General features: G+C 49.5%; 1 protein-coding gene across 1 annotated transcript in view; it reads left to right on the top strand.

Moving 5' to 3' along the window:
- Positions 1-12: 12 nt before the first annotated feature.
- The window catches only part of RNF123 (ring finger protein 123), a 47,447-nt gene continuing 21,453 nt past the window's right edge, over positions 13-26,006 (top strand). Inside the window, exons 1-30 of the mRNA XM_008632138.2 lie at positions 13-2,160; positions 3,187-3,271; positions 5,264-5,343; positions 6,139-6,236; positions 7,401-7,455; positions 7,783-7,868; positions 8,581-8,667; positions 9,166-9,233; positions 10,082-10,207; positions 10,905-11,019; positions 11,836-11,940; positions 12,064-12,189; positions 13,352-13,444; positions 13,637-13,710; positions 14,157-14,274; positions 14,761-14,860; positions 15,302-15,363; positions 15,453-15,524; positions 16,211-16,331; positions 17,117-17,218; positions 18,396-18,502; positions 19,003-19,201; positions 19,802-19,947; positions 20,139-20,222; positions 20,536-20,643; positions 23,286-23,463; positions 24,435-24,509; positions 24,913-25,000; positions 25,259-25,346; positions 25,471-25,555. Of these exons, the coding sequence (XP_008630360.1) occupies positions 2,079-2,160; positions 3,187-3,271; positions 5,264-5,343; positions 6,139-6,236; positions 7,401-7,455; positions 7,783-7,868; positions 8,581-8,667; positions 9,166-9,233; positions 10,082-10,207; positions 10,905-11,019; positions 11,836-11,940; positions 12,064-12,189; positions 13,352-13,444; positions 13,637-13,710; positions 14,157-14,274; positions 14,761-14,860; positions 15,302-15,363; positions 15,453-15,524; positions 16,211-16,331; positions 17,117-17,218; positions 18,396-18,502; positions 19,003-19,201; positions 19,802-19,947; positions 20,139-20,222; positions 20,536-20,643; positions 23,286-23,463; positions 24,435-24,509; positions 24,913-25,000; positions 25,259-25,346; positions 25,471-25,555 (3,013 nt within the window). The 5' untranslated portion in view covers positions 13-2,078. The remainder of the gene's footprint in view (positions 2,161-3,186; positions 3,272-5,263; positions 5,344-6,138; positions 6,237-7,400; positions 7,456-7,782; positions 7,869-8,580; positions 8,668-9,165; positions 9,234-10,081; positions 10,208-10,904; positions 11,020-11,835; positions 11,941-12,063; positions 12,190-13,351; positions 13,445-13,636; positions 13,711-14,156; positions 14,275-14,760; positions 14,861-15,301; positions 15,364-15,452; positions 15,525-16,210; positions 16,332-17,116; positions 17,219-18,395; positions 18,503-19,002; positions 19,202-19,801; positions 19,948-20,138; positions 20,223-20,535; positions 20,644-23,285; positions 23,464-24,434; positions 24,510-24,912; positions 25,001-25,258; positions 25,347-25,470; positions 25,556-26,006) is intronic.

Genomic DNA, 26,006 nt, shown 5'->3' on the forward strand with positions numbered 1-26,006 from the left:
GTGGGTTATGGGGCGCCGCTGGGCTCGGGGCGTGCTGCCCGCCTCGGCTGCGGGGTGAGCCCAGCTCTGGGGCCGGTTCCTGGGTGTGAGCACGGCAGTGCTGCCCGGTGGTTGTGGGTTGGGGGTGCCGGCAGGCTGGGGGGGCACGGGGACCCACGCCTGGGATGGAGGCAGGGCGGTTTTGTGATCCGTGCCGGGCTGTGCTGTTTCCCTTTGCCTGCTGCGAGTCTCAGGGCTTGGCCGGCAGCGGCCGGACAAAGTTGTGTTGCCCGGCCTGGCTTCTCGGCCTCCTTGCCTGCCTCCAGTCGCCTCCACTTCAGATCTGGCTTCTCCCGTGTTGTGTGTTCTGCCCTGCTGGAAGCTGGAAGCTGTTTGGCTTTGCCAAGAGAAGGGAGTTCAGCCGGGGGCCAGGCTCAGAGCAGGACATCTTTGCTTATGTGAATCGGGGGCAGATGTGTGTCCCCCTGCTCTGCCCTTTCTCTGACCTGTTGAAAGCAGCATCTGCTCCAACTGAGCGGCCACCCTGGCACTGCAGCAGTGCATCTCATATGGTGCAAGTGTGGCAGTGCTGCGTGCTCTGCTTTGGACATTCAGGCTGTTTTCAGCGGCGCTGATAACCAGGCTGGCTGCTCTTCCGGAGAGCTGTGGGCACTCCTGACTGCCCTCGCTGTTTTTAACTTGTCCTGACAGAGGTGAAATCATGTAATGTTTCGAGTACTTTTAGGACAGTACACATTGTGCTGTCTGCTCTGCTTTGGTGGTAAACGATGTGTTTCTGTTTATTGTTTTATCTCTTGGTTTGAGTTCCTGACGCAGGTCATTCAGGGCCTTTGATCCAGGCTGGTTTCTGCTTTGTTCCCGCTATTCTGCTCAGCAGTGCTGCAGGAGGGTGGCCGGGCAGTGCTGCTCCGCTGCTGGGTGCTGGGGTGGTCGTGATGAAAGGGGCTTTAGGAAACCCTTTCCCAAGTCTAGCTGAAGCTCAGGTAATGTGGAGTTGCTGTGGCACTTCCGTCTCTTGGTACTCCTTTCTTCTGGAGTCACTAACTTTTCTTGGGTTCACCTTAGTTTCTGCTCTGTATGAGATTGCCAACAAGCATTTAATTCCTGCACCCTTTGCTCCTGTTGCATCTTCCTGTTGCTCTGTGTGTCACAAAGTGCTTTGACAGATGGATTCCCAGGGAGAGTCTTCCAGTGATGGTTGGCTATTGGGGTAGTTGGAAGCAGGAGAGGGGTATAAGGTAACATTTGGAAGCTGGATGAAACCAGCCACGTGAATGTCTTCTTTTTGTCCTGGCACATGTCAGCTCTGATAGCATTCTAGTGATACCGGGAAGGCTCCTGAACCTGTAGTCTCATGGTAGATTTTCACTTGTAAACACCATTGCATACTATTACCTGTGTCTGCTTTTGTCCCCGTGACTCCGACAGCTGGGTCTTTCCCTTTGTAGTCAGTGATATTCTATTGTAGTCCAGTCCATCTGCATTTGTCTCATTCCTTGTTCCACTCTCTTTGTTTTGGATAGTGGAATAATCTGAATACCTGTTAAACAGAAGATTAACCAGCCACATGTTACTGTCCTAAAGAATACAGAGTGGGAGAGAAAGGCAGAAGTGTTTTGTCAGGACATGAGCAGCAGTGTGACGCTGTTCCCAGTTTCAGGGGTGTTTGGCAGTGGTGGTGGCTGCTGCCCTGTGCTGGCTCAATGCTTCTGGCCCAGGCTTGGTGTGGAGGTTGCCTGTGTTTCTGGCTTGGTTGTGCCCATGCCTTTGTTTGGAGTGGGGTTTGTGTGGCTGTCTGGATTGTGGCTTAATGGCTCGTCTGCTTTGGGAAGGTTTTTGAGCTGTTGGACAAGAGTGGGACTGAGAGCAGGGTCGGCAGTTAGTTGGTTTGGGGCTCTTGTGTAATGTCATTCAGACAGGCAAGGACTCTGGATATTTTTTGGCTTATCCCTGTTGTTCAGTTCAGGTAAACCAACCTCCAAGAAAGTGAGAAGTCTAAAGGCAGCATCCTCCCCAGGAGATTTTGTTCTAGGCATCTGCCCATCCTATGTCCGCTCTGGAAGTGGTGCCTGTGAAGAATGACGTCGAGAGGTGCTGGGACTGCTTTCTCAAGGAAGAATTACAGGCTGAGCACTGAGCCAGAGAAGTCCAAGGTCACAGGTAGGGGCCTGTACATGCCGTGTGAAAACAGGAGCACTGTGGATCCAGGGAGCATCCCTTGCCTTGCTTGAGATTAGCTGCCTTCCAGTTGCAATTACCTTGGTAGTGTGAGGTGTAGGGGGGCTGAAACTGAGTAAATCCTCAAAGTGAGATAAAATTTTGGATGGGACATCCCTGCAGTACTAAGGACTCCAGGAACTCATGTCACAGAGCCTTTTCTTCAGCACACAGCCCTGCCTCATAGGGCTGGAGAATGTTGTGTTGCCTGCCTGCCATCTTATTTGAGACTCATCTGATTTAGGGAGTTCTCCTTCCAGGATGAACAGCTTGGCAAATTCTCAAATTAATCCTTTTCTGGGAAATTCTGTTACCTGCCAGGCAGTCTGTTTTTTTTTCTTGGAGCCACCAATCCAGCACAAGTGTGCTTATGAGACCACAAATCTGGCATTTGAGGGCACTGTTGCACTCAGAAACAAGGAATGCTGCATCAGTGTGACACTAGGAGTTGTTCAGAGAAGGTGAGGCACACATCCTTGAAGAGGGTTCTGGGTTACACGAGGTGAACTGCACCTGCAGCCTTTCCATCTCATCATCTTTTAGTGCAGTTAAGAGATATCCTGAATAGGAACAGGACATCGGGAATTGCTTTAGTGGTAAGATTTTTTTTTTTAAATAAAATTGGATTTCTACTTTCAGCTTTTGGAGTTCCTTTATCAGGAAATAACACAGCAGGATTCCTGAGGATATACTTCCACCTGTGTAGAGCAATTTATAGGCTCCCAGTTGCTATGGCAGAGCAGCTCAAATTGGAAAGAGCCTTTCTTGGGGAGATGCACCCAATAGTGCTGAACTCTGATTCTGCTAGTGAGGTGATGAATGACTGCTTGAAGCTGCATTTACCACTGTGTTGATCAGCAAACACGAACATAATTTACCCATAGTTACTAGTTTCTTGCTTAAAACTGAAATTAGTGTTTGAGTTTACCCCGGACTCCCTAATCTTACTTCCTTTCTGTTTTTCCCAAGGGATCGTGAACAGCAGGCTGCTGAATGATTATCTGCATCGAGTCTTTACCAGTGCTGATGGGAACCAGCCTGCAGCTGCTTACAGGTATCAAACTTCTCACTGCCCAGGTGGCAAGCGATGCCACCTCAGATAAACAGCACTGTGTGAAAGGAAAGATCTTTTAGTGCCACACAGTGATCTTTGTTAAAAGCACAGCAGCTCCATGTTACAGAAACAATTCTGAGGTCTGCTCTTTTAATGGCTTTTTCAAACTGCAGGGCTTGCAAGGAAGGATTCTTTTTTGCATGAAAAATCCCATCTACATCACTAGGCCATATTTTTGAAATAAGTAGGCATTCATCTGATGTTCCTGTTCCCCCTTTGCTTGTAAGGAAGTGCAAAATGCACAGGTTTCAGGGATAGGAATTAAAAATAGGTTGTTAGTGCCCTGTAACCTAAAAGCAAGACTGTTACTGATCCATGCAATACCATCCTTTTTTCAGGCTGTGGAACTGCTGGTACTTTTGTTAGAGTCACCAAAGGACAAACCCCACAAAATTCCTATTTAGTGACTGCTTTTTTCCTATTTATTTTCAGTTCCACTTCACCTTGTATCCCAGAAACTTGTAATGTTGTATGAGAAGAATTCCTCTTGCATCTCTTTTGCCAGAGGCAAGTCAGACAGGTTCAGGGCAGGTAGGAGTGTGGCAGAGCAAGGCAGGGCTGTGGCTCCTGCTGGTTGGCACTGCTGCAGCATGGCTGGGGTCACATTCCATGGGCTATACTTAGGACTGCCAGCTCCAACGTGAGCTCAGAGCTGCTATTAATAGTTCTTGGCCCTCTGGCTCTTGGTGAGCCGGGGTGATGGTGCGGGGGAGGCAAAGTGGCTCATGTTACTTTTACCACAAGCTCTCCTGCCAGCAAGCCTTGGAACAGTCCATCTGCCTGAGCATTTTGGTTTTCAGTATTTCTGATTTCTTTGTCTGGTGATTAATGACTTGAATGCACAGAACTGATAGTTTGTTGGACTGCTCTCTCTTTTCTCCTGCCTTCCACCCTTTTCCCCAGGACGTGGCTACTTGGTAGAAAGCCCAGTAGCAATCAAAGAGGTCTTGGAAATAACATTTGCCATATGAGAGCAACTTTTATGGTATGACATCTTCTCTTCAGAGTCCTGAATTCTTCATAGAGGAGCTCACTGCAGATATCTCTCTGCCTGTCTCATGCTCTTCCACCCTCCTTCCAGAACTCCTCCTCCATGCCAGTGCTGATTAAGCAGCTTTGCTGAAGCCACCCTTCTTATGCCAGCCAAAACTGATTCTTTGCTTTCACTTCTGTGCATCTTCACATCCATCAGGCTTTCACATCTCTCACCAGTCTTAGGGAAATCCCTACTCCTGGAGAAGTGAGAAGTTGTTTCCCAGATGACTTTGGAAATGGGAAGCAGGGATAGGAACAACTAGTGATTCTCACAGTAAAAGGAGGCTCTTGTGGAAGGATCAGCTAAGTGAACTAACCTTGAAAGGAGAGAACTAAGGAAGGGCAGTAAGTTCTCTAGAGCAGTGGCCCAAAGGGGGTGCATGAGAGACTTTTCAGTATGAAAACAAAGTAGTTTTAGCTGTTGTCACAGAAAGAGGATGCTGGACTAGCCTGAACTTTGTCTGAACTGCTACAGCTGCTGCTGTGGTCCTCCCTCTTTTTTTGTACTGCAAAATACTTCAGGGAAAAAACTAATCCTGACTTATGCCATGTTTGTATGATGCTGACTGCAGCAAAGTCAAGGTCCATAGTTGTTGGTAGTACAGCTGGTTTCTTGTTGCCTTGTACTACAGTTTTCTTACTGCAACAAAACACTCCTGAGCAGACTGAAGACTGTAAGATTCTTAATTATCTACTTGGCTTGTTCTTGCTGTGTTTGGTCCTTCCTTCATTCATTGCCCCAGCACGAGGGGCAGCAAATTCTTTAGATTCATGACACAAAACAGATTGTCAGAACTTCACGGGTCATGTCTCAGTGCAGGACACGTGTCTGGGCTGCAACTCTTTAAAAACTGGAGAGACAGTTTTTTGAAGAGCTCCTCTGTGTTTATTCCCCAGGAAGCACCTGACGTTCCAGAACCTGCAGGAGCACCTTGAGCGATTGCTGGCAGAGGAGAATGGCTCTGAAGAAAGTAGAGGTAGGAGATACTGCCTGTCCAATTTGTGCTTCTTGCTTGTGCTGTTTAATTGGGAAGGACAAGTTGTATCACGAAAGGCATTTTCCTGAGTGAGCGCTGTTCTGCCTCTCCATGCTTTAATTGATTGTGCCTTTAAATCCTGCCTGTGAGGGGCTCATCACCAGCCCTGCAGCAGGTCTGTTTGCAGATGGAGGCATATTCGCAGGCTAAAATGTCTGGAAAAGCAGTTTGGGGGCAAATGGTGGCAGTGTTTTACTGATAATTACATGCAGAGCCATTGCTTTGACCAGGAGTGTGCACTGCTGTCGTCAGTGGGAGATGCAGAGGCTTGTTGACAATTTTTTTCATGCTGGTCTCCACTTTAGGCCTCAGGCTGTTCCCTGTGTTCTTACTAGCATCGTTTTGCTGAATGAATCAGGATGTGGCAAGATACAACCTGGCTCCCCTCCTAGAAAGGCGATTTTTTTCTTGCTGGCTGCAATCAAAGCGTGACATGTTGGCCAAACATTTGGCACAGAGTTTAGCCTTTGAGTTTTGTCAAAGTAACATTTTCAGGTGATGTGGAAAACTTAATGTGTCCTGAATGCTGCGTAGCTGAATTGCTGTGAAGACTTTCTTTTCAATCTCTCTCCTTTTCTGAGGTTCTCATGCTCTAACATAGGCAACACTACCTTAATCTTCCTCTCCTGTAGCAGAATCCAGGTGCTGTCACAGTCTGGCTGGAAGCACTCAGCGGGTGAACTGTTAAATCCTGCACAACTCTCCCTAACAGGTTTTCTGCAACCCTTGTTTCAGATCAGGTAGCAGAGGGCCGGCTCGGTCCCTCCACTGTGGTGCTGGACCACACGAGCGGCTTTGAGGGACTCCTGCTGGTCGATGATGACTTGCTTGGGGTGAGTGTGTTGCTGGACACAGCAGAAAATGGTCTTGAGGGACTAAAAGGACTTGGGGCTTCTTGGTTTGTTCTTTGTAACAGATCCCTGTCAATGGTTTTGTAGCGTGTGTAAATGGAGTCTGCCCCGAAAGCTGCAGGATCTTGGAGGAAGTGAGCTCTCCTGGGAAAAGGTGTAGCAGAACCACTAAGTCTCAGCAAACTCTGAGTGGGGCTGTGAGGAAGTGAAAGGATTACCCTGGCCCAGGGGCTCACTTGGCTAAGCAGCCAGCTTTCCTGTCCCTCCCTCCAGCAGACTGCCTCTTCCTTCCTTCTGGTCTGTTAAAAGGCTAGAAAGAGGCTAAACCTGAGCTTTTCCTTTCTCCTTTGTTTCCACTAATTACCTGCTTGCTCCTTAGCTGATGTTCCTCATGCAAAAAATCAGCTGAAAGAATCCACTGGAATTTAACCCTTTCCTACTGCAGTAATTTCTGCACTCCTTTCACCCCTTCACTGAGCAAACACATCCCCTGCTCTTGAGCTGATTCCTTCTTTAATCTATGCCTGTTTTTTAGACTCTTACAAATCAGGATGCCCTGGTCTCCCCTTTCCCTTTAACCAGCTGCTGTAGTTTACTTTGGCTGTACCTAGAACTGACCCACAGAATGGATTGGACTGGCTTGTCCGTGAATTCCTTGTTCCTACCTTCATTTCCTCTTCATGGTCTGTCCCAAGATGGCGAGAGTCAGTTCACTTTCTCGACAGCATGTTACCTGTCAATCCTGGCCTTTAGTCTGGACACCTTGAATCTATAGTTTTCTTCCAACTTGTCCAGCATTCGTGTATCTTTCCCATACCATAATCACTTTTGTATACACTTTTGTCCCAATTCACTGGGAACCTGTCTGTCACCATGTTGCCCTTGTACTGCTGCCATGCTGGATGCCTCACTGGGAGTATCAAGTACAGATGAGCTGTGGGAGGGACCTGAATGATTCTCTGGGGCCAGTTGGCTCCAAGTACAGGTGCTGGGGTGGGGAAGATGTCCCTTCTTGTCCCTATACTGTCCTTGTGAATAACTCTCCATCTTGCTTTGGTTTTGAGTGCTAGGACAGAGGGAGTGGGAAGGGCTGAACAAGCCTCTCTTTTTGCCTGATGTTAAAATACCTTTTTTTTCTTGGTCCAGGTGATTGGCCACAGTAACTTTGGGTCCATCAGGGCCACAACATGTGTGTATAAAGGTAAGGAGATAAACCAGTGCTGCTTTGAGAAAAGACCCTGGGAAGAGTGTATGGGGAGTTAGACAACTAGAGAGCTCAGGAAATCTTGACTATGTTCCAGATCTTGAGCACCCTCTTCTCCAGTTCATTCAGTGGCTTTTCCAGGGAGTGAGAACGATGAGGGGATTGTGTGATGCCAGAGCAAAGAAGTGGGAGGGGAATCCTGGAGATGTCCTGAACCTCCTTTGTGTGCCACGTGTATTTCTGTGGGAGCAGTGTCAGGTTCAGCTTCTCTAAAAACAAGCCAGGGGACAGGAATTCACTGTGTGACACCTCTTTTTCTTTCAGGGAAATGGATTTATGAGGTGCTCATCTCCTCCCAGGGACTCATGCAGATTGGCTGGTGTACTCTCAACTGCAGATTTAATCAGGAGGTAGTGTACCAACTCTGGGGGATTTTAGATCAGTGTGGAGGATTGCATTGGTGCTGTGCCCTGCTGGCATTCACACCAGAAATGTCACACACACACTAGAAATGCCAGGCCTGCTGTTTTAAGAGTCTTTACAACACTCTCTGGTCTGTGTCCATAGGATGGTGCACAGTGTGAAAGCCTGTGCCGAGTGTGTTGCTGTGCTCTTGCTGCACGTGTTGACTTTCAGCTGGTGTCTTTCCCAAAAAGTGTGTGTGTCTGCAGTGGTGGCAGCCTGTCCCTTGGGATGGCCCTCAGCAGCTGGTGCTACAGGGCTTTTATTGCCCAGGAGAGGGTGGGATGATGTTGCATCTGGGTGGGATGTTTGGTGCTGGAAAGGGATGTCAGCTGCAGAGTTACACTAACTTGTCACTCTGGAATGTGTGAGAAGGGAGATGATGGCATCCCGGGGGTCTGTTTTGATAGAAATGGGAAGTGTCAGATGCCAGTACTCTTCTTCTGGCCCAAAAATAAGTGGGGAGTGGTGTATTTCCCTGAACCAACAATCACTAGCCTCTGGATTAATTCCTAGCGTGAGGATTTTTCCCAGGCAGAGCATGTGAGCTGTCAGCTGCTCTCCCTGTCTACTGGTCTCCCCCTAAAAGGTTCTCTTGCAATGAGTGGAATCCTCTATGCCTGGTGTGGTCTGAGTCTCCTCTTTCATACTTTGGTGCAGGAGGGCGTTGGGGACACGCCAGATTCGTATGCCTATGATGGCAACAGAGTGCGCAAGTGGAACGTGACTACTACCAACTATGGCAAAGTGAGTAGCTGTCCCCCAGGAATGGGATGGAGAGGAAGGAGGAGAAAGCAGGTGACTCCTTCTGCTCACTGGCTTCTGCTGGGCCTTCTGAAATGCCCTCAGGCCTTCCTCCCTGCTTCAGTCTGTGTGCCAGCACTTGTCTGTACTTTAGGGGTGCTGGATGTGCTGTCTGGGTGCTTTGTTTAGCAGCCCCAGCAGACTGATTCCCAGCCTAGTGCTGCTGTTGGTCTCTGGAAGGCTCTGGTTCTCTGTAGCACATCAGAGCATGGGTCATCGTTGGGATAAATATACATTCCTAGTGCCAGAGGGGAAAAATCACCCCAATCAGGGGTTTTATGTGCAGCTTCCAGAAGTGCCTGACAATGCTGTGAGCTGCTGGGAGAAGGAATTCTCTCTTCTTTAACCCTGAATCAAAAGGAGTTGGTTGGGTTGCAGTCTTTCTTGTGATGTGGGAACAGCCTGGAAGTATGTTTAACCTCTTCTCTCTCTTTCCTGCAGTCCTGGGCAGCAGGAGACATCGTCAGCTGTCTGATAGACCTTGATGAGGGCACCATTGCTTTCTGCTTGTAAGCATCTTTGCTTTGTTTATGTCTGTGTGTAACAGAAAGGTTTCCTCACTGCTCAGCAGATTGCTGAGCCCTATTTCTGCCCTCTCCCCTTTATGTTCCTTGGTAGTTCCGGCGTTTGTTTTTCTGCCTTGTGTTCAGAAACCATCTGAATGGGTTGTTGGGTCTCAGTTCAGTTCAGTTAAAGCATTTGGCAGGAAGATGTTCAAGCTACAAAGTCTTTGTAAAGTTTGCCAGGATTTTAGAGAGAAGGGCATCTCTTGTGATGCTTAATGCCACACTTGGCTTTAATTGATTGCTTTTATGGTCAGTGTAGACCTTGCCTGCCCTAAATTCACAAGGAGCTGTGGAAAGGGTGATAAATCTTCAGTTTCCAGCTCCCATGCACAATGAGAATTGTTCTCTGCAACAAGTCAGTTGAAACTAAGAACTCTTAGATGGTCCATGTCATCTTTTATGGAGGAGTAGATTGAAAGCATTATCCTTGATTGTCATCAACATCAACTAGATGAGACTAAAAAGTCTCATGCTTTAAAATGTCCTGCTGCTTTAGTTATCTCACAGATTTGGGTTGCCCTTGAAGCTGGGTAGGCTCTGCATGTTGTGGAGACTCCAGTGCTTTCCCCTGCTCATATGAAAATGGGAATGCCCCTGTGCTTGCCGTGGCTGTTACTCAGCAGAGCTGTGACATTTGCGTGTGTGCCAGGTTAAGAGTGACAGGAGGCATGACTGACTGGCGCGTCCGTGTTGGCAAGTTGCTGGCAGGGGAATGCAGATATCTGCATTGCCCAGCTGACCTCAGACCCCTCCTGCTGGGACTAAAACCTTGTGGGTTTTCCTTCTTTCAGGAACGGCATATCTCTGGGAACTGCCTTTGATAACATCACGAGGGGTGCTGGCATGGCTTATTTCCCTGCCATCAGCCTCTCCTTCAAAGAGTCTGTTGCTTTTAACTTCGGAAGCCGTCCGCTCCGATATCCTTTAGCTGTGGGGAGAGAAGGTCTGAAGGGAGAAGAGCCTGTCCTGAGACATCTTTGGAGGCTCTAGAGTATATGCACCTGACTGCAGTTCACTTTCTGCTGTCAGCACTTGTGTGCAGAGCTGAGTCAAGGAGAGAAGAGCCAGATACCTCCTTAGCTGGAGCAGAACTACAGGACACAAACACAAGTTTCTGAAATGAGAGTTACTTTCAGCTCTGAGTCAGCAGCTGCTGCTACAGCTGGGGGCTGCCTGCTCCCAGACAGTTAGATCCTGCAAAATTCTCACTTTGCAGTTTTGGAAACCCTAATGGTGCTGAGCCTTTTGGTCACTCGTCTCTTTTGCCTCCCAGCCTTACAGGACCTCTGACATGGTATTAGTGTTGCCTGTTGCTGTGTGAATGCTGAAGCCTGGAGCTGCTGTCAGAGCAGTCCTGGCAATGCCTGTTGATGGCTGTAGTGGGGTCTACAGCTGGTCTTTGTGATGAGAAAAGTATTTCACGCCCAGCAGAAGTGAAATACTTGCTGCTTGCAGTATTGAGGAAGTGGGAATAAGAGCTTGTGGCTTATCATCCATGTAGAAGGCACTGTGGTTTGAACTGTGGGTACAAAGTAAAGCAGACAGACTTTTCATTGCACGAACAAAAGAAGTCCCAAAAGGATCAGATTGCATTTTCCCTTAGCACTTCCCTACTTATCCAGTGGAAGGTTACCGGCCCTTGCAAGATCCTCCTGTGGCAGACCTGGTGAAGGCTCGGAAGCTGTTGGGCTACTTGAAGAATGTGATCCATATTGGAATAGATGTGACGGTAGGCTGACATCACTGGCTGGATCTGACAGGCACCATGCTGGGAAATGTGGTTCTGCTCTCCCTGGCACATGCTGCCAGCTCACATGTTTCCATACACCCGAGAGTCTAAATGCTTGCATGCTTTTACATGGGGCATGCATGTCCCTGGAGCTCTTTGCCTTGCAAAATGGGCTTCCTGATAGTTCCAGGACTTAATTTAAATCATACTGGGCTTTGTTCTCAGTCCTGTGAAGTTTCATTGCCAGTATTCAAGAGGTGATGTTTGTTAGGCTCAGAACTGCTGCATTTGATTTTGCACCCTTGAAAGCAGTTTGTTCATATCCTCAGCTTTTTACTGATGTCCTGTTTAGTAATGTGGTGAAATTCTGGCAGGTCTGCCTTGAGTATTGTTTTGGCTGTGGCACTGTTCCCTGGAAACACTGTTTTCCACTAGGATGAGAGATGATGTTTATGCCCAAAGCATAGGGAATGCCATATGCCATGGTCTTGGCTTGAATGGAGGCCTACTTTACTAGTTGTCCTCTTCTGTAGGTGTTCCCATTTACAGATTATCATGTAAACTTAAACCTTTCTTTAGAAAAACATTGTCAAAGTGCCCGCATGTGGTTGATGGTGACATCTGGACTGCACTACAGCTTTCCAGATGAATAGTCCTGGCTTCTTTGGCATTCTAAATTCTCATGTTCAAGGTTTTTACTGCAGTCAGGCATGGGACAGCAGTGGCTGCTCCAGGCCTGTGGACCATTCAGTTGTTGGTGTACAGATGGATTGAGCTGGATCCAAGCCACGTGTATTTCTGAATTTGCCATTGCAGGAGGGGAAGCTGGTGGAGAAAGACACATCCATGTGGCAGCTGCAGGGAGAACCCACAGTGTTGATTACATTAGCTCACATCTTCAATTATTTCTCCCCTCTTATGGTGAGTTTTGCCTGCTGGCTTCTGTCGTGCTTGTTACACCTCTTGTGAGGCAAAGTAAACCCCAGCTTTTGCTGGGAAGTGACTGTGCCATGGAGGAATGTTGACCTGGCTCTCTGTCTGCAGTGCAAGGTGTACCTGGTGGAAGATGTACTCATGACCTTCCTGTTGAGCATCCTTGAGCGAGGAGGGGCAGTGGAGTCCCACCCCCTTATTCAGCAGCTGCTGGATCTCATGTGGCTTCTTATGGAGGTGAGTTGCTAGGGTGCTGGTTCCTCCCTAGGGATCCCAGGGAGATCCTGGGAGGTGCTGAGGACAGGAGCCTTCCCTACAAAATGCTGGTAGTGTTCAGTGTCTTTCTCTTCTTTTCTCTTTGTGGTAGACCACCCTCTCAATTAGTTCATCTGGCTGCTGCTGCACACCCAGGCACTGAGGGTTGAATGCAGACACTGGCAATGAGTTAACCAGGCATTTCTAAGCTTCTCCTACTGCTAAAGGAACTGATGATGGTGAATAACTTCCTGCTTCTGGGAACATCAAATTTATCAATAAGAATAGTCTTCTGATTGTAATTAATGTGTATTTGACTGTGGAGGTCTTAAGCGCTGCCATGTGCTGAAGAGATCGATCAGAGTGTGCGGGACTGGGGTAGAAGTGTGCAGGGCACTCTCACCATCTCCAGCACTGCTGGGGAAAAGCCTCCTCCAACTTCCTGTCCATGCTGGAGGAGCTTACTCCTTCCTGGGACAGATGTTTGAGGCAGCTGGGAAGCTGCTGCTGCTGGAGTGCTTGGGTGGTTACACAGAGCCAGTCAGTGCCAGCGATCTGCTTGGAGACAGCACGTCTGCCCTTTGGGGTAACAGTTAACAGATGTGGGCACTGGCCCAGCCAGCTGCCATGAGAAGTTTAATGGAAATATGTCATGACTCCTTCAGGCCCAGCATCTTAGCAGTGAAACCAGACCCTCTGGTAGGACTGCTGTGTTTGTGGAAGAGTTGGCTCTCACCCTGCTGGTTGGCTATGAATTGGATTCAAAAAGACAACTCTTCTATCATCACATTTACATCACATTTACCCATTCTTTCCTTTCTGTGTTGGTTCTGCCAATACTGTGTCTTGGGTAGAGTCAGGGAATAAGAGAACTGGTGACTGCCCATCAAATAGGGCCTGGGACTTTGGGTTTTTGTAGGTGACTTTTGAGTTGGACTTTCTGCAGAAACTTGTTTCTCTGTAGCAAAGCACTGGCACCAACTTCTGCTTGGACTCTCTCCTGTGGAGTCAGAGGGACACTGGGTTCAGAGCACCTGCTTTTTCAGTTCATAAATGAACACTTCCTTCCAAGGTCTCACTCTGGGAGCTATAGCTGTTCCTGACTCCTTGCTGTAGTTCTTCAATGTATTTCTTATTTTCTCAGGAGTATGAAGTGCATGAGTGCCTCAAGCAGCTGCTGATGTCCCTGCTGCGGGCTTACAGGTTCTCTCCCATCATCCCAGACCTGGGATTACAAGTGAGTTTGCACTTCTGAATCCCCAGGAATCTGTGACTAGCCAGCTTCTGTTATGTCCCCTTGTCCAAAGGTACATGATGTTTTGGATTCTGTAGTTGTTTGATCCAAAGATGGCAGTTTTGTCACACTGTAGCTATTGGAGAGTTGTATGTTCTGCAGATGGAGTCACTTTTGCTTCTCCTGTTTTCCTAGATCCACTACCTCCGGCTCACCATTGCAGTCTTGAAGCACGAGAAATCTAGGAAATACCTACTCAGCAATGTTCTGTATCCTTTGTGTCTCCTCCTGTCTCAGTTTTCCCTCAATAATGCAGCCAAGAACACTTAAAGGACCTGTAGGTCCAGGGAGGCAGAAGCCACCCTGTCTTGAGAGGTCATTTCTCAGGTCTCTTCTGCCTGACACCATTGCCTACAAAGTCCTGCTTTGAGAGGAGGGAGCAGTGTTGTATAGTTCACATCCTAGTAACACAGGGGAGCTCATTTCTACCTGACTGACCTCTAATATCCCTAGAGCAAAACCACTCCCAGAGCAGTCCAGCTCTACGGTAGCATTTGGGCAGCTGCTGTGATAGCTGCACGGGGCTTCTCCAGGGAGAAGAGGCCTCTGGATCTTACAGTGGTGGTTTGGAAAGGAGTCTGTCACTACAGCTCTGGAGACACGCCCTGTACCTTTTCCCGTTGTAGCTTCTGTGCTTGCTTTAACTCCAGCACAGCTTCGACGTGCTGCGTTCTGTTGTGTTCTTCTACATCAAGAGCCCGCTGCGTGTGGAGGAGGCAGGTTTGCAGGAGCTCATTCCCACCACGTGGTGGCCAAACCGCTTCACCAAGGAGGTGAGTACAGGCATCTCCATCAAGGGGGCTGAAGAAATGTTGTGGCCTGCCATTTGCATCTTTTTCTGGCTGACGAAGTTGGATGGCCCATGTTTCCGGCTGTGTTAGCACTGGTGGGTCCTACAGAGCTGTGTGAGAGCTGGAGCTTTTGCGTTGCCCTATCATCTTTTTTGTCCCCTTAAAAGGGATGTTTGAGGTGTGATGCTCAGATAGGGGATGGGGGACAGTTTTCTGTGGCAACAGATTTGGAAGGGAACCTCACAGTATTTAAGGAATTACTGGGTTGACTGGGGTGTCCTCAAAATGCCATTACTCATTACAAGGCTGGGGGAGACCTGTTTAGGTGTGCTGCCAGCTGCAGTCACACCCCGGCACGTTGTTTCAGGGAGTTGGTGCTCTCCATTTCACATTGTTTAAGGGAGTTTCTGGCAAGACATTTACCCTGTGTAGTGGTCTCCTACTAATCGGTGTCTGTCCCCCAACTAGGGCAAGGAGAGTAAGGAGGTGAAGGAGGAGAGTGCTGAGGAGAGATTGAGGCGTCGAGCATATGAAAGAGGCTGCCAGCGGCTCAAGAAACGCATTGAAGGTTTGTGAGGAAGGAGGGAAGTTGCCAAGATCCCACACCTTTTGTGCAGCCAGGAGCTGTTTCCAAATCCCATTCACTACCTGAAGTAGAGCTGTATTCCTGCCAGGACAGGCCATGGTGCAGAGGTGGGGGCCAGCCATGCTCTTTTCTGATGGCATGTTAGAAGTGCTGGGACCCCGCTGCACAGACCTGCAGCCCCCCACGATGGGGCAGGAGCAAACCTATGCATTGTTTTTAGCTATGGATGAATTTCTTGCTAGGTGGTGGAGGAGAAAATTCTCAGTGGTGGGATTAGCTTTCTGCTGGCACCAATTCTTCCTGGGCCCCCTGTGCTGGGGAGGGAGCCTTTCTCCTGGGGACAGGGTACTGCAGCTGGGGTTAAGAGGGGTAGTTGCTCTCCAGTGCTTGTTTTGTGATGGCAGACATGTGTCCCCCTTTTAGTGGTGGAAGGCCTCCAGGTTCAGATTCTGAAGTTGCTGCTGAACAACAAGGACAGAGGAGGGGTAAGTTCTCTGTGGGTCTTTTGTGACAGTATTTTCATGTGATGTGCTTTGTAAAGCATAGATTTACCACCTGGTTTTCCTTCTGCTAGGGAGAAGCCTCCAGATACATCTTCCTAAACAAATTCCGCAAGTTTCTTCAAGAAAACGCTAGCAACAGAGGGGTAAGTCAGAGGGCCAGCCTTCCTGCAAGCCTGACCCTGAGGGCCCTCTGCACCTTCAGGCTGGGAACTCTGCCCTTCTGGCTGGGTTGCTTCCAGCAGATGATCCACTGAGGTCTACATATGGCAGGGGGTGAGGAGGGGGAGATCTGAGGCCAGAAACCAGGCAGCTTAGATAAGTCCTGTGCAGTGATTCATAGGAAAGTGGTCCTTGGGAAGTCTTAGGTGGGAGCTGAATGTCCTCCTGTAGCCCCTCAGGGAGTGTGGCTGTGGAATGCTCTGCCACAGTGGGGCTGCTGGCTTTGGCATCCTCCTCACTGCCTGGGTGAGGACTTTTCCTCTGGCCCTGGATCAAGCTGTTGGCCTGAGGCTTTGGGAGGCAGGCATCCGCTGTTGTAGGAAACCCTTTCTTCACCTGCATCCCTGTGTTCATCATCAGCCCCATCTTTCATGATAGAGTGTGTGTTATCCCTCATCCTCTGTCAGACCACCTTGTTGTTTAAGTGTCCCAAGACTTCCTGGAGGTGGAAGCTGCTGCCCACCATCAGGTCTGGGCTCTCTGCCAGAACTGTAAGCTAGAGATGCTAGCAAGGCTGAGAACACAAAATTTCTGCCTGCCCCATGTAGCCCTTTGGACTGAGATGCACTTTCACACCTGCCCTGATGCTGGACTCTCATTCTTGCCCTAGAACTTGACTGTGTTGTGCCCACCAGAGTACATGGTGTGCTTCCTGCACCGGCTCATCGCTGCCCTGCGCTTCTTCTGGGATGGCCACAAGGCAAAGACCCCAGCTGCCCTGAGCAGTGAAGGTGAGGCTTGGGGGAGAGGCTTTGCAGGCTTTTCTGTGGTTGGGACAAGGTTTGCCTCTTGGCGGTGCTTTCCAGGATGTTGGAAATTTTATGTCTCTAACGAGTGCTTGAGCCTTCTGTCACCCTGGGAAGTTCCTGTGTGCAGATATATTCCAGTTAAGATCCAGATCTGAGACTTGCAAAGGAACACCTGTACTGTTTGCTATTCCCCTTGTCTGCTCTGGAGCAGAGTCCACTGTTGACTGTGGGTCCATGGAAGGGCAGCTCAGTGATCCCATTGTCAGAGTTTAGGGGAAGATATTTTTCTGATTTTGAGGTTTCCAAACTGTGGGCTTAAGGGGAAACTAAATCAGTGCCAGGTGCTTTCTCACCCTTAGACCCCACTGTCATTCCCTCTTCTTACTTTGGGCTGACCCTTTCTCTAGACTCAGTAATTGCCTTACTATCCCTGTGGGACAAAGTGGCAGAGCTGGAGTAGGCAGGTGGAGAGCTGCCAAGTTTTCTGATGATCCAGTTTATCCCAGTGACTGTGGCTGGAGGGAGGAAGTGCTGGCAGACTTGTTGTCAATGGCCATTGGTTGCTCCTGTTTCTGCATGGTTCTAATGCTTGCTCTGTTGTGGAAATCACCTCTGCCTTAATAGCCTGTATTTTTATGACAAATAAGGTTGTCCCTGAATGTTAGTCCAGGCTGGCCCCTAGGGTCTACTTTAGGAGGCCTTACATGTCTTTGTGGATCCTGTGCATGGGACTTGTGGAAAAAACCAAATCTCCTCCTCTGTTTTAGAAGCCTATGTCCCTCCTCAACTCTTCTATAATGGGAAGGTGGATTATTTTGACCTTCAGCGACTTGGAGGTCTTCTGTCTCATCTTAAGAAGACTCTGAAAGGTAAGTGCTCTCATTGCCAATACCTGGATCCAGGTCTTGGCTGGAATTCACACAAGACATTCCAGGGAGGGAGCTGTGGGTAATGAATTTTGATTAAATTCAAAGAAAGAAGAGTTGAATTTTAATGAGATACAAGTTACTCTGAAGAAGACACCACTCCTCTTGGGTGGAGTGTCCTTTAAGTTAACAGTTTACTGTTTATATCCCTGAATTGGGCATGTGGCAGTTGGAGGGAGGGGGGTAGTCTGGGAATATCCTTTGGTGTGGTGCTGTTACTGCAGGGCTGGGAGCAGTCAAAGCACTGACCATTGGCTGGGCTTTGCTGGGTGTGAAGGATGCCCAGGATTTACTTGCAGCACCACTCTGGGCAGGGAGGAGCAGCCCTGTGTATGTACTGCAGCCGTGTGTTTGTGAGCAACACACTATTCTGGTACTAGGCTTCCAAAGCCTGCCTTGTGGAAGGCTTAGAAACCCCTTGCCATTCCCTTGGGCTTGGTTTGTCTCTGGTTTCTGGCTAATGTGGCACTTGCCTTTGACTCAGATGTCTCTTCTCCTTTCCCAGTGTGTTCACAAGATGAGGACCATTTTCTCTGTCTCAGGTTGATCCCTGACTGTTCAAAATTAGATTACTTAGCTTGAGAACCATGTAACCTCCTTTGGTTTCTTACTGAGGTATCCTGGCCAGCTTTAAAGACAGATCTGTGGGCTAAGGAACACATTCTGAAGGCTTTGTACAGCCTGTATAGCCATCAGCATAGCCTTCCTCTGGGTCTGAGTCTCAGTCCTAGTGACTTAGGGACACATCATGAGACAGCATTGAAGAGCTGGATGCTTAAAAGATGGTCTCAGGCAGAGAGTTGCCATTCCTGCACTAGTCCAATTTGGCCCTGATGGTTGTCTCTTGGTTCCTCTGTTATCCTATTCGTAGCTGGTAAGACCAGGAGCAGAAATGGGTCCTGGGAGGACAGCACCTGTTGCTGCTTGGTCTCTGTTCTTTTCATAAGGGCAGATCTGTTCCATGTAAGGAAGCTTGGGACAGGTGAGCTTGTTCTGATAGAGCATCCAACTTTTCTGGCTGCTTCTCTACTGCTGAGAAGCAGAAAAGAGGACGAGCCTTCCTCATGGTAAGTGAAGCGTGACTCCTGCCTTCATGGCTGCTTTGCTGTGCTCTGTGCAGATGACCTGGCTGCAAAAGCCAACATCCTGATCGACCCTGCAGAGCTGCAGGCAGTAACTATGGATGATCTTGATGAAGATGAGGAATCAGCAACATCAGCAGCACAGGTGAGTTGTGTTATTCACCTGCAGGGGCCCTGGTGCTGGGATAGCAAGTTCAGCCTCTGGCTGGAAAGGCTTTGTTTTACAGCAAGGCGGTGCTGGGCCCGGTCTGTAACCAGTCCGTGGGCAACCAGATAAACACTTGGATGAGAGTCACTGGAGATCAGCGAGGTCCTGGGTGCACCAAGTTTGAGCAGCAAAATTTTCTGTGCCCTGCTCTCTCACCACCCACTGATCTGAATGTGCTGCCTCCCCTCCATGGCAGCTCTTGGTGCTTGCATTTGGAAAGGTGCAAGACAACTGTAGACAGAGCAGCTTCTTGCTGTGCAGGTCTGCTGCTTGTGCCTGGCATGTGACCTTGGAGGAAGGACTTACCCATTTGCTACCCTGCCTGCTCATCTTCCAGTGGCCACTGGGCATCTATACCAACATCCTTGCAGGGGCAAGGGAGGAACAGCAGGCAGCCGAACACAGCTGGAACTGTTTCTCCCTTCATTTCCTTTCAGTCCCAGCGCCCCTCTGCCGCCCTGGCCATTGGTGGAGCTCTTGCCAGGCCTGCCTGGCTCAGTTCCCCCACCCTGGGCCGTGCCAACCGGTTCCTGAGCACGGCAGCCGTCAGCCTGATGAACCCGCGGCGGCCCCTGGGCACCCTGGAGAAGATCAAAGTGCTCACGCTGCGCGTGGAGCAGCGCACAAGGGAGGACAGTGAGTACCCCTGCTGTGTGCTGGCATGGCCCAGGTGGGCCCTGGCAGAATGGCATCTTCCAGCTCCCCAGAGGAATGCAGTCTCCTTACTGCCAGCATTGTTCCTTCCCATTCCCAGGGCATGCTGACACCCAAAAGTCCACACCCAAAAGACCCCTCTGCCATCCTGAGCATGGCACTGATGATGTTGTCACCCTCTGCATGTAGGGAGATGCTGCCTTGGTTCCTCCAAACGCAGTGAGACTTTGCAGGAAGGTGGTTCAAAGGCAGCTGTAGTCGCACTTGATCTGAAGACAGACGAGCAAAAGGACGATGTGTGCAGCAGTAGCACTGTTGATGCTGAGGGGTGGACCAGGCAGGCCTCTGAAGCTTGTACAGGGCTTGACGAAGTGGAATTTGTATGGCCTGCGTCAGTCTGAACAGATCTGACAGGTCAGCCTGATGCAGGCAGCAAGATGAGAATGGTGTGGTAGTACAGTATCTAGTGAATCACGTGGGCTGGGAACAGCAGGGCTTTGGCTTCAGAGAGGGGCAGGCAGAAGCTGAGGTGCCAAAATGCCTTGCTGAGAACTTCTTTCCTGTCTTGGGAATGCATCGCAGTTGAAGGCACCCATGGAAATGAGGGTCTCCTACTGGGCAGACCCCCAGAAGAGCCAGACCAGCCCATCACCGAGAACTCCCTCCTGGAAGTCCTGGATGGGATAGTGATGATGTACAACCTCAGTGTCCACCAGCAGCTTGGGAAGGTAAGTGGCACATGCTCTGCAGGAATCTGTTCCCCCAACCTCCATGCTTCTACACCAGCTCTGTTTTCTGCTTATTTAGTGACTGTATGTGCCCTGTCCTTCTGCCAACCTCCATTGGGGATCTGCTTGCATGCTTGTATGTTTAGGGGAAAAAACTCCTTTATTTATTGTTGAAACCTTCTGCTTTTCAGATGGTTGGTGTGTCAGATGATGTGAATGAATATGCCATGGCACTGAAAGACACAGAGGAAAAAATCAGCCGCTGCCCTAAGAGGGTAAGTGTCTCTGGATTCCCAGCTTCCTTCTCTGGCAAAGCCTCAATATCTGGCAAAAAGGGTGAAGTGCTGCTGCCCAACTGTACCAGCATCTGCATCAGGCCTTGTGGGCTTCAGCTGAGACTGATAAGTGCTTTTTATAGCACTGATTCCCACTCCTTCCACAGAAAGGCTGCTGACCCCTTTCCCCCCCCGCCAGTACTCCCTAGCTAGCCCCAAGGTGGTATATGCTTTTGCATTGTTTGCCCAGCACTGAAAAAGAATGCTATAAATGGCAGTGACATCTGCCCTCACATCTCTGCACTCTTTTCAGAGGAGAGACATCCATGAGGAACTGCTGAAGAGCCAAAAGGTCTTCTCCGAGAAGCTCAACCACCTGAGCCGGCGCCTCGCTTGGATAAATGTCACCATTTATTCAAAGGTGGGCAGGAGCATAACATGAGCAGCTAAAAGGAGACCAGTGAGCCTCTGCATCTCTGCTGCTTGGCTCACATATCAGAGGTGTCATTTTCCTGGTGTTGAAGCAATGTCAATGATCTCTGGGGCTTCTTTTTCCCTTGTTGTGTATCAGAGACTCCTATCTAGACTTGGCCCCTCTCCTGTACCAGGCTTGGTCCCATAGTTTTTGTTAGGACACAGCCCAGTCTGATCTGAGCTGTGCATGATGCTGTGGGCTTTCCCTTAGGGCACTGCAGACAAAAGTGTGCAGGTCAAAGGGAGATTCAGTTCTCAAGACATGTCAGAGGATAGAGGCTACTGTGGACCATTACCCTGAGCTATGCCGTGTGTCACACGGGATCTCACTACTGCAGCTCTTCTGGAATCTGTGGGATCCAGGTCAAGGGGTTCTTGTTCAGGTGTTCTTCTCTTCTTCACTTGGTTCCCATGCAGAGAGTGTATTCTGCATTTACTAGTGCAGTGGCTATTTGCACAGGTTGTCCCTTTCCCCCCAAATTCACCATTTTCCAGGATAAAAGCTCTGGTCTGTGTTCTCACAAGCAGTTTTTCTGATTTTTTCCTGACTTCCCTTGCCCATTGCCTTGCCATTTCTCTCTTTGTGGCTTTTGTGTGTCCCAGGATGTAAACAGGGAGGGCAAGAAGAGTTCTTAATGATGAACGTCTGGCAGAGCTGCAGTGGCTGATCCTGAGTCATGAGCTCTTTGCTCTTCCCCTCCTTCCCTCCTGAGCAGAACTGCAAGGCAGAAGCTCTCCAGCTGCATTAGTATAGCCTGTGCTTGCCAGAAAATAATCCTTTCTTTCCAGACTGCTCTGGAAAGGCTGGGGGGCATCATCAGGGTGCAGTGCAGGTATCACTGTGCTGGCCCATGCAGAAGCACTATTCATGTCTCTAGATGATCCATTGTCATACTAAACCAGGACTGCAGTGTCACCTTTCCTGATGAATCAGCAGCATCTGGGAGTGAAGGTTACAGCCTTCCCTGTTTGTGGCTTTTTCTGCTATCCTGGCCTGTATGGCCCGCAGGGAAGGCAGGAATGTCCCCTGGGAGCCCAGTGAGCTTGCAGAATGTGGCTGCACTGAGGAGCCTGTGCCTTCAGGGCTCCACCTCACAGTCATCTCAGGTCCCTGCTTTTTCCCAGTGGAGATATCCATCCAGCAGCTCCTGCATCCCTGGGAATTGTGTGCACTAGAGGGTCACATCTGTATGAGTGTTGCAGGCACTGCTGCTGCTGTTGGAGAGAAAGAGCCTGGTTCTGTCTAGGGGCGAAGTCCTGCTCTGTGCTGAGGTGTCAGAGCACGGCAGAGGCTGCTCCTTCCTCGAGGGAATTAGCCACTTGGTTTATTCTGAGCCAAGGGATTCAAAGTTAGAATAAAAGGGAGTGCTACAGCTTAAAAACACTGTTAGTTTTAAAACACATAATTCTGCCTTCAAAACATCCCTGTGGGAATTACAGCTTATTTTATTACAACACTGTATTTATCTATCTCATTGGCTAATCACATCTTTGTATCCTTCTGGTGTAGGCTTTCTTCTAGCTTGGCAATACCTGAAATGATGTTTGAGGTTATCAAGTCTTAATAAAGCCAAATACAGCTTTTTTAACCTTAATGTTGTTCTGCACAGTTGCTTTTTATCTTGAAAGTAACAGTTTGGCTGAGATGTGAGTCAGTGTTGAGAAAAAGATGTCTGTTAGTCAGTTTAGTTGATTTGTACTAGTTCAGCCTAATTTACGGAATAAACCCATGAAGATCTCCCAAGGATGGTAAGAACATACTTTAGAAAAGCCATTAAGCAAATGAAACGTCTTATCTGCACCTCTGATTTTAATTTTTTCTTAAATTAGAAGTGTAACCCTTCTCCATCTATTTTTATGCAAGTGGCTATTGCTTATGCTGTTTCTTGGCATTGCAGGATCTGAAATAATACTTCCTCTTTTTATGGCTTTGGTGGCGCCCATTTTTATAGCTTAAAGTTATGTAGATGCCCTTAAATTTCCTGATTTTAATTTAGGACCCTCTGATTTTTGTTTAGAGAGACAAGAGGCTGATGTTCCTCAGGACAGTAAATCCGGTTGAATGGCTGGCACAGAACCTGAAAGGCTGTGGCTGCCTATTGCAAAGATCTGAGTTGGTGTGAGCTTTCAGCCTGTTCCCATTTAATCCCTACAATGGACCAGCTTTCTTTCCAGCAGATTTTTGGAAAGTGCTAGTGTCTGCTTTCCTTCAGGGAAAGGATTCAGCAGTCTCCTTGAAATCAAAATTCACGTGCTTGTTTGCCAGGCCTGTGTGGTTGCATATGCCCTGGTAAGGAGTAGTGCTTGGAGGGTCTCAAGGCCTGGTGAGACAAAACCATCACACTGGTGAGGGTTGTGCTCTGAGCTTGTGGTTGGTGTAGAGACCTCTGATTGTTTCTTCCAGCTGCCGCTTCTGTGGCTTTATGGAAAGAGCAAATGGCACAGATCTGCTTGCTGAACTTAGAGCAGTAAGATGTCTGAGCAGCATCTCCAGTATGGGGATGTTTCTGAGGTCTGAGTGTGGTGCTGGTTGTTGTTTCTCCAAAGAGAAGCTGTCAGCTGAATGGGAATTGTGTTCTTTCTGGGCAGGAGAAGATGCAGGATATCTACTGGCTGCTGCGAGTGTGCATCCGCACCATCGAGCACGGGGACAGGACGGGCTCGCTTTTCGCTTTCATGCCGGAATTCTACCTCAGCGTGGCTATGAACAGCTACAGTGCACTCAAGAACTACTTCAGCCCTGTCAACAGCATGGAGGAGCTCCCAGGTGATGTGGTGGGGACAGCTTCCTGATTCTGGCCTGATAAAATCTAAAGCAAGCCACATCCTTACGGTGAAGCAGTAGTTGGGCATCTTCCTTTCTGTGTCCATTCCTGGTTGTGATGTGCTGCACCAGAGCACTGCCTGACCTGTGGTCACTGTGCTCAGGTAGGGAGCCCATGCCTTGTCTGAAGGTGTCACAGGGCTGGCTGTAGTAAAAATCACTGGCTGCTATGGTTTGTGTTTCCAGGGAGGTATTAGGAATGGGCTGGGGTGCTGTAAGATGTGATTGCTTCAGCAATTTCTACCACGGCCTTCTGGTTTCTGGGTGGGAGAGGATGTGCCATGAGTGCAGAAATTGGGTCTGCTTTCAAATTCCCCTGGGATTTGGAGATGTTCCTATGGAGATGACAACCCACTTGATGCCAAAAGTCTGTGTTTAGGTGGATTCCATCTGTGCACATTCTGTGCTTTCCTGGCTAAATGACCTCGCTGAGCTCTTAGCAAATAGTTCCGTGCTTTCCAGAGCCCATGAAGGCAAGAAAAGCTTCTATTCCCACCAACAGGACATAGCTGAAGTGTTCAAATCCATAAGTGGGGGCTGTGCCTGCTGTTTGGGCAACAGCAGAATTGAGCAGTAGCAGATTTCTACAGGGCCTGCAGGCTAGACATGGCTTTTCTGCATAGACCTAGGGTGTTCTTTGTGTGCACCACGCACCTCTTGCTTGCCATCCAACTCAATTGCATAGTTTTATCTTTCCCTGGATAACTATTTCAGACTCTGCAGACTGAGGTGAGTGGCTCTTCTGGAGGTGAACGTGTTTTCCCAGCTGTTTTGACAACTAGACACACAACTAAGCTGCGTTTAGCTGTAGCAGAAATTCATTCCATGGCCTGTGCCGTGTCCACGGAAGCACTGGGACTGCAGGGCTGCCCCCCAGGCCGTTGCCATGACCCTGCTCCCTCCTTCTCTTGCAGGCTACGAAGAGACCCTGATGCGCCTCGCTGCCATCCTGGCCAAGCATTTTGCTGACTCAAGGATTGTGGGCACAGGTAAGGCTGCATTCCTCTGCTTTGGGGTGATAATGTCACAGATCTGGCCAGTGCCACTGCCAGTTGCTCACCAAGCTTCTGTTGGGATCTGTCTGCTGAATCTGTTGAGTGCTTATGCCTCCACATTCAAAGTAAGGTTGGACATTGTCCTTGTCCTGCGTATTGCAGGGGTGGATACATGACCTAGGACACCCTTTTGAGAGAGGACTCATGTCCCAGTTACCTCCATGTCCAGTCTGGGGTTATTCCTTAGCTGCTCTAGCCTAAGCATGCTCTCCATGTCAGCAGGGACAACGTGCCTCTACAGGAGGGCCAGTCCCTCCTGGCCACTGGCATTCAGGTGCTCCCTGATGTGCTGTGTGTCCTTGGGTGCCTGGCCTAGTCCCTTCTCATTCCTCCTCAGACATCCGGGACTCCCTGATGCAGGCGTTGGCCAGCTACGTCTGCTACCCGCACTCGCTGCGTGCTGTAGAGAGGATCCCAGAAGAGCAGTAAGTGCTGCCCTGCCTGTTCCTGGGGAGCTGGAGCAGGGCTGGGGTGGTGGCAGGGCTGGGTGAGGGAGCAGGAGGGCTGCCAAGCACCAGTGAGGGTCCACAAGTTGCAGCAGGGTGATGGAGTTGATTTGGGAGCCTTCTGGCACCCTTGCACCAGTGGTTTTGCTCTGCCCCAGCTCCACAGGTCCTACTGTGTGTCCTGTTCAATCCTCTGTTCCCAAACCCTGTGGGCTGACCTGTGTCCTTGTCTGGCAGGCGGATCTCCATGATGAAAAACCTCCTGGCTCCCTATGAGCAGCGACCCTGGGCACAGACCAACTGGATCCTCGTCAGGCTGTGGCGGGTGAGCATCCTGCAGCCCTGCCCCTCTCAGCACCTGGGGCTGCTGGGACACTGAGCATTTCACTCTCCAGTAGCAGCAAAACTGTTTTTCAACCTCTAAGATCTTTCCTGACCTCTTTTGCCAGGGCTGTGGCTTTGGGTACAGATACACACGGCTCCCACACCTGCTGAAAACCAAGCCTGAGGATGCCAGCCTCCCCAGCCTGCAGAGTGAGTGGGGCAGGGATGGGCACTCAGGGCTGTGGTGGGTGGTGAGGGAGGACCAGCCTCTTCCTTAGCAGCTGTCCCTACTATGGGCCAGGCCAGCTGTTGGGATAGCTGCCAAAGTAGGGTGTTCCTGGCCAAATATCCAGGCCTGGTTTTTACAGCCTGGCCATTCCCAGCCTCTCTACTGATGATTCTTGCATGCCAGATGGAGAGTTAGATCCATCATAAATAGGGGGTCTGCCCTCCAAAGGAGAGAAGAGAGGCCCAGGACTGCATCCTTACCAGAGTTTTACCCTGAGAGAAGGCTCTGTGATGTGCACAGTGAAAAGCTGCTGTGGGGAAGAGTTGTCATGTTTGCCAAGCCCTGGTACCCTGTGAGAGGGAGAGGGTGCCCAGGGAGACAGGGCACTGGATAAGTTTGCAAGCAGAGGGTGTTTTATCCTGGCATCTCTCA

Source organism: Corvus brachyrhynchos, unplaced genomic scaffold, assembly GCF_000691975.1.
Source record: "Corvus brachyrhynchos isolate BGI_N302 unplaced genomic scaffold, ASM69197v1 scaffold4, whole genome shotgun sequence".
In the NCBI taxonomy this organism is placed as follows: domain Eukaryota; kingdom Metazoa; phylum Chordata; class Aves; order Passeriformes; family Corvidae; genus Corvus; species Corvus brachyrhynchos.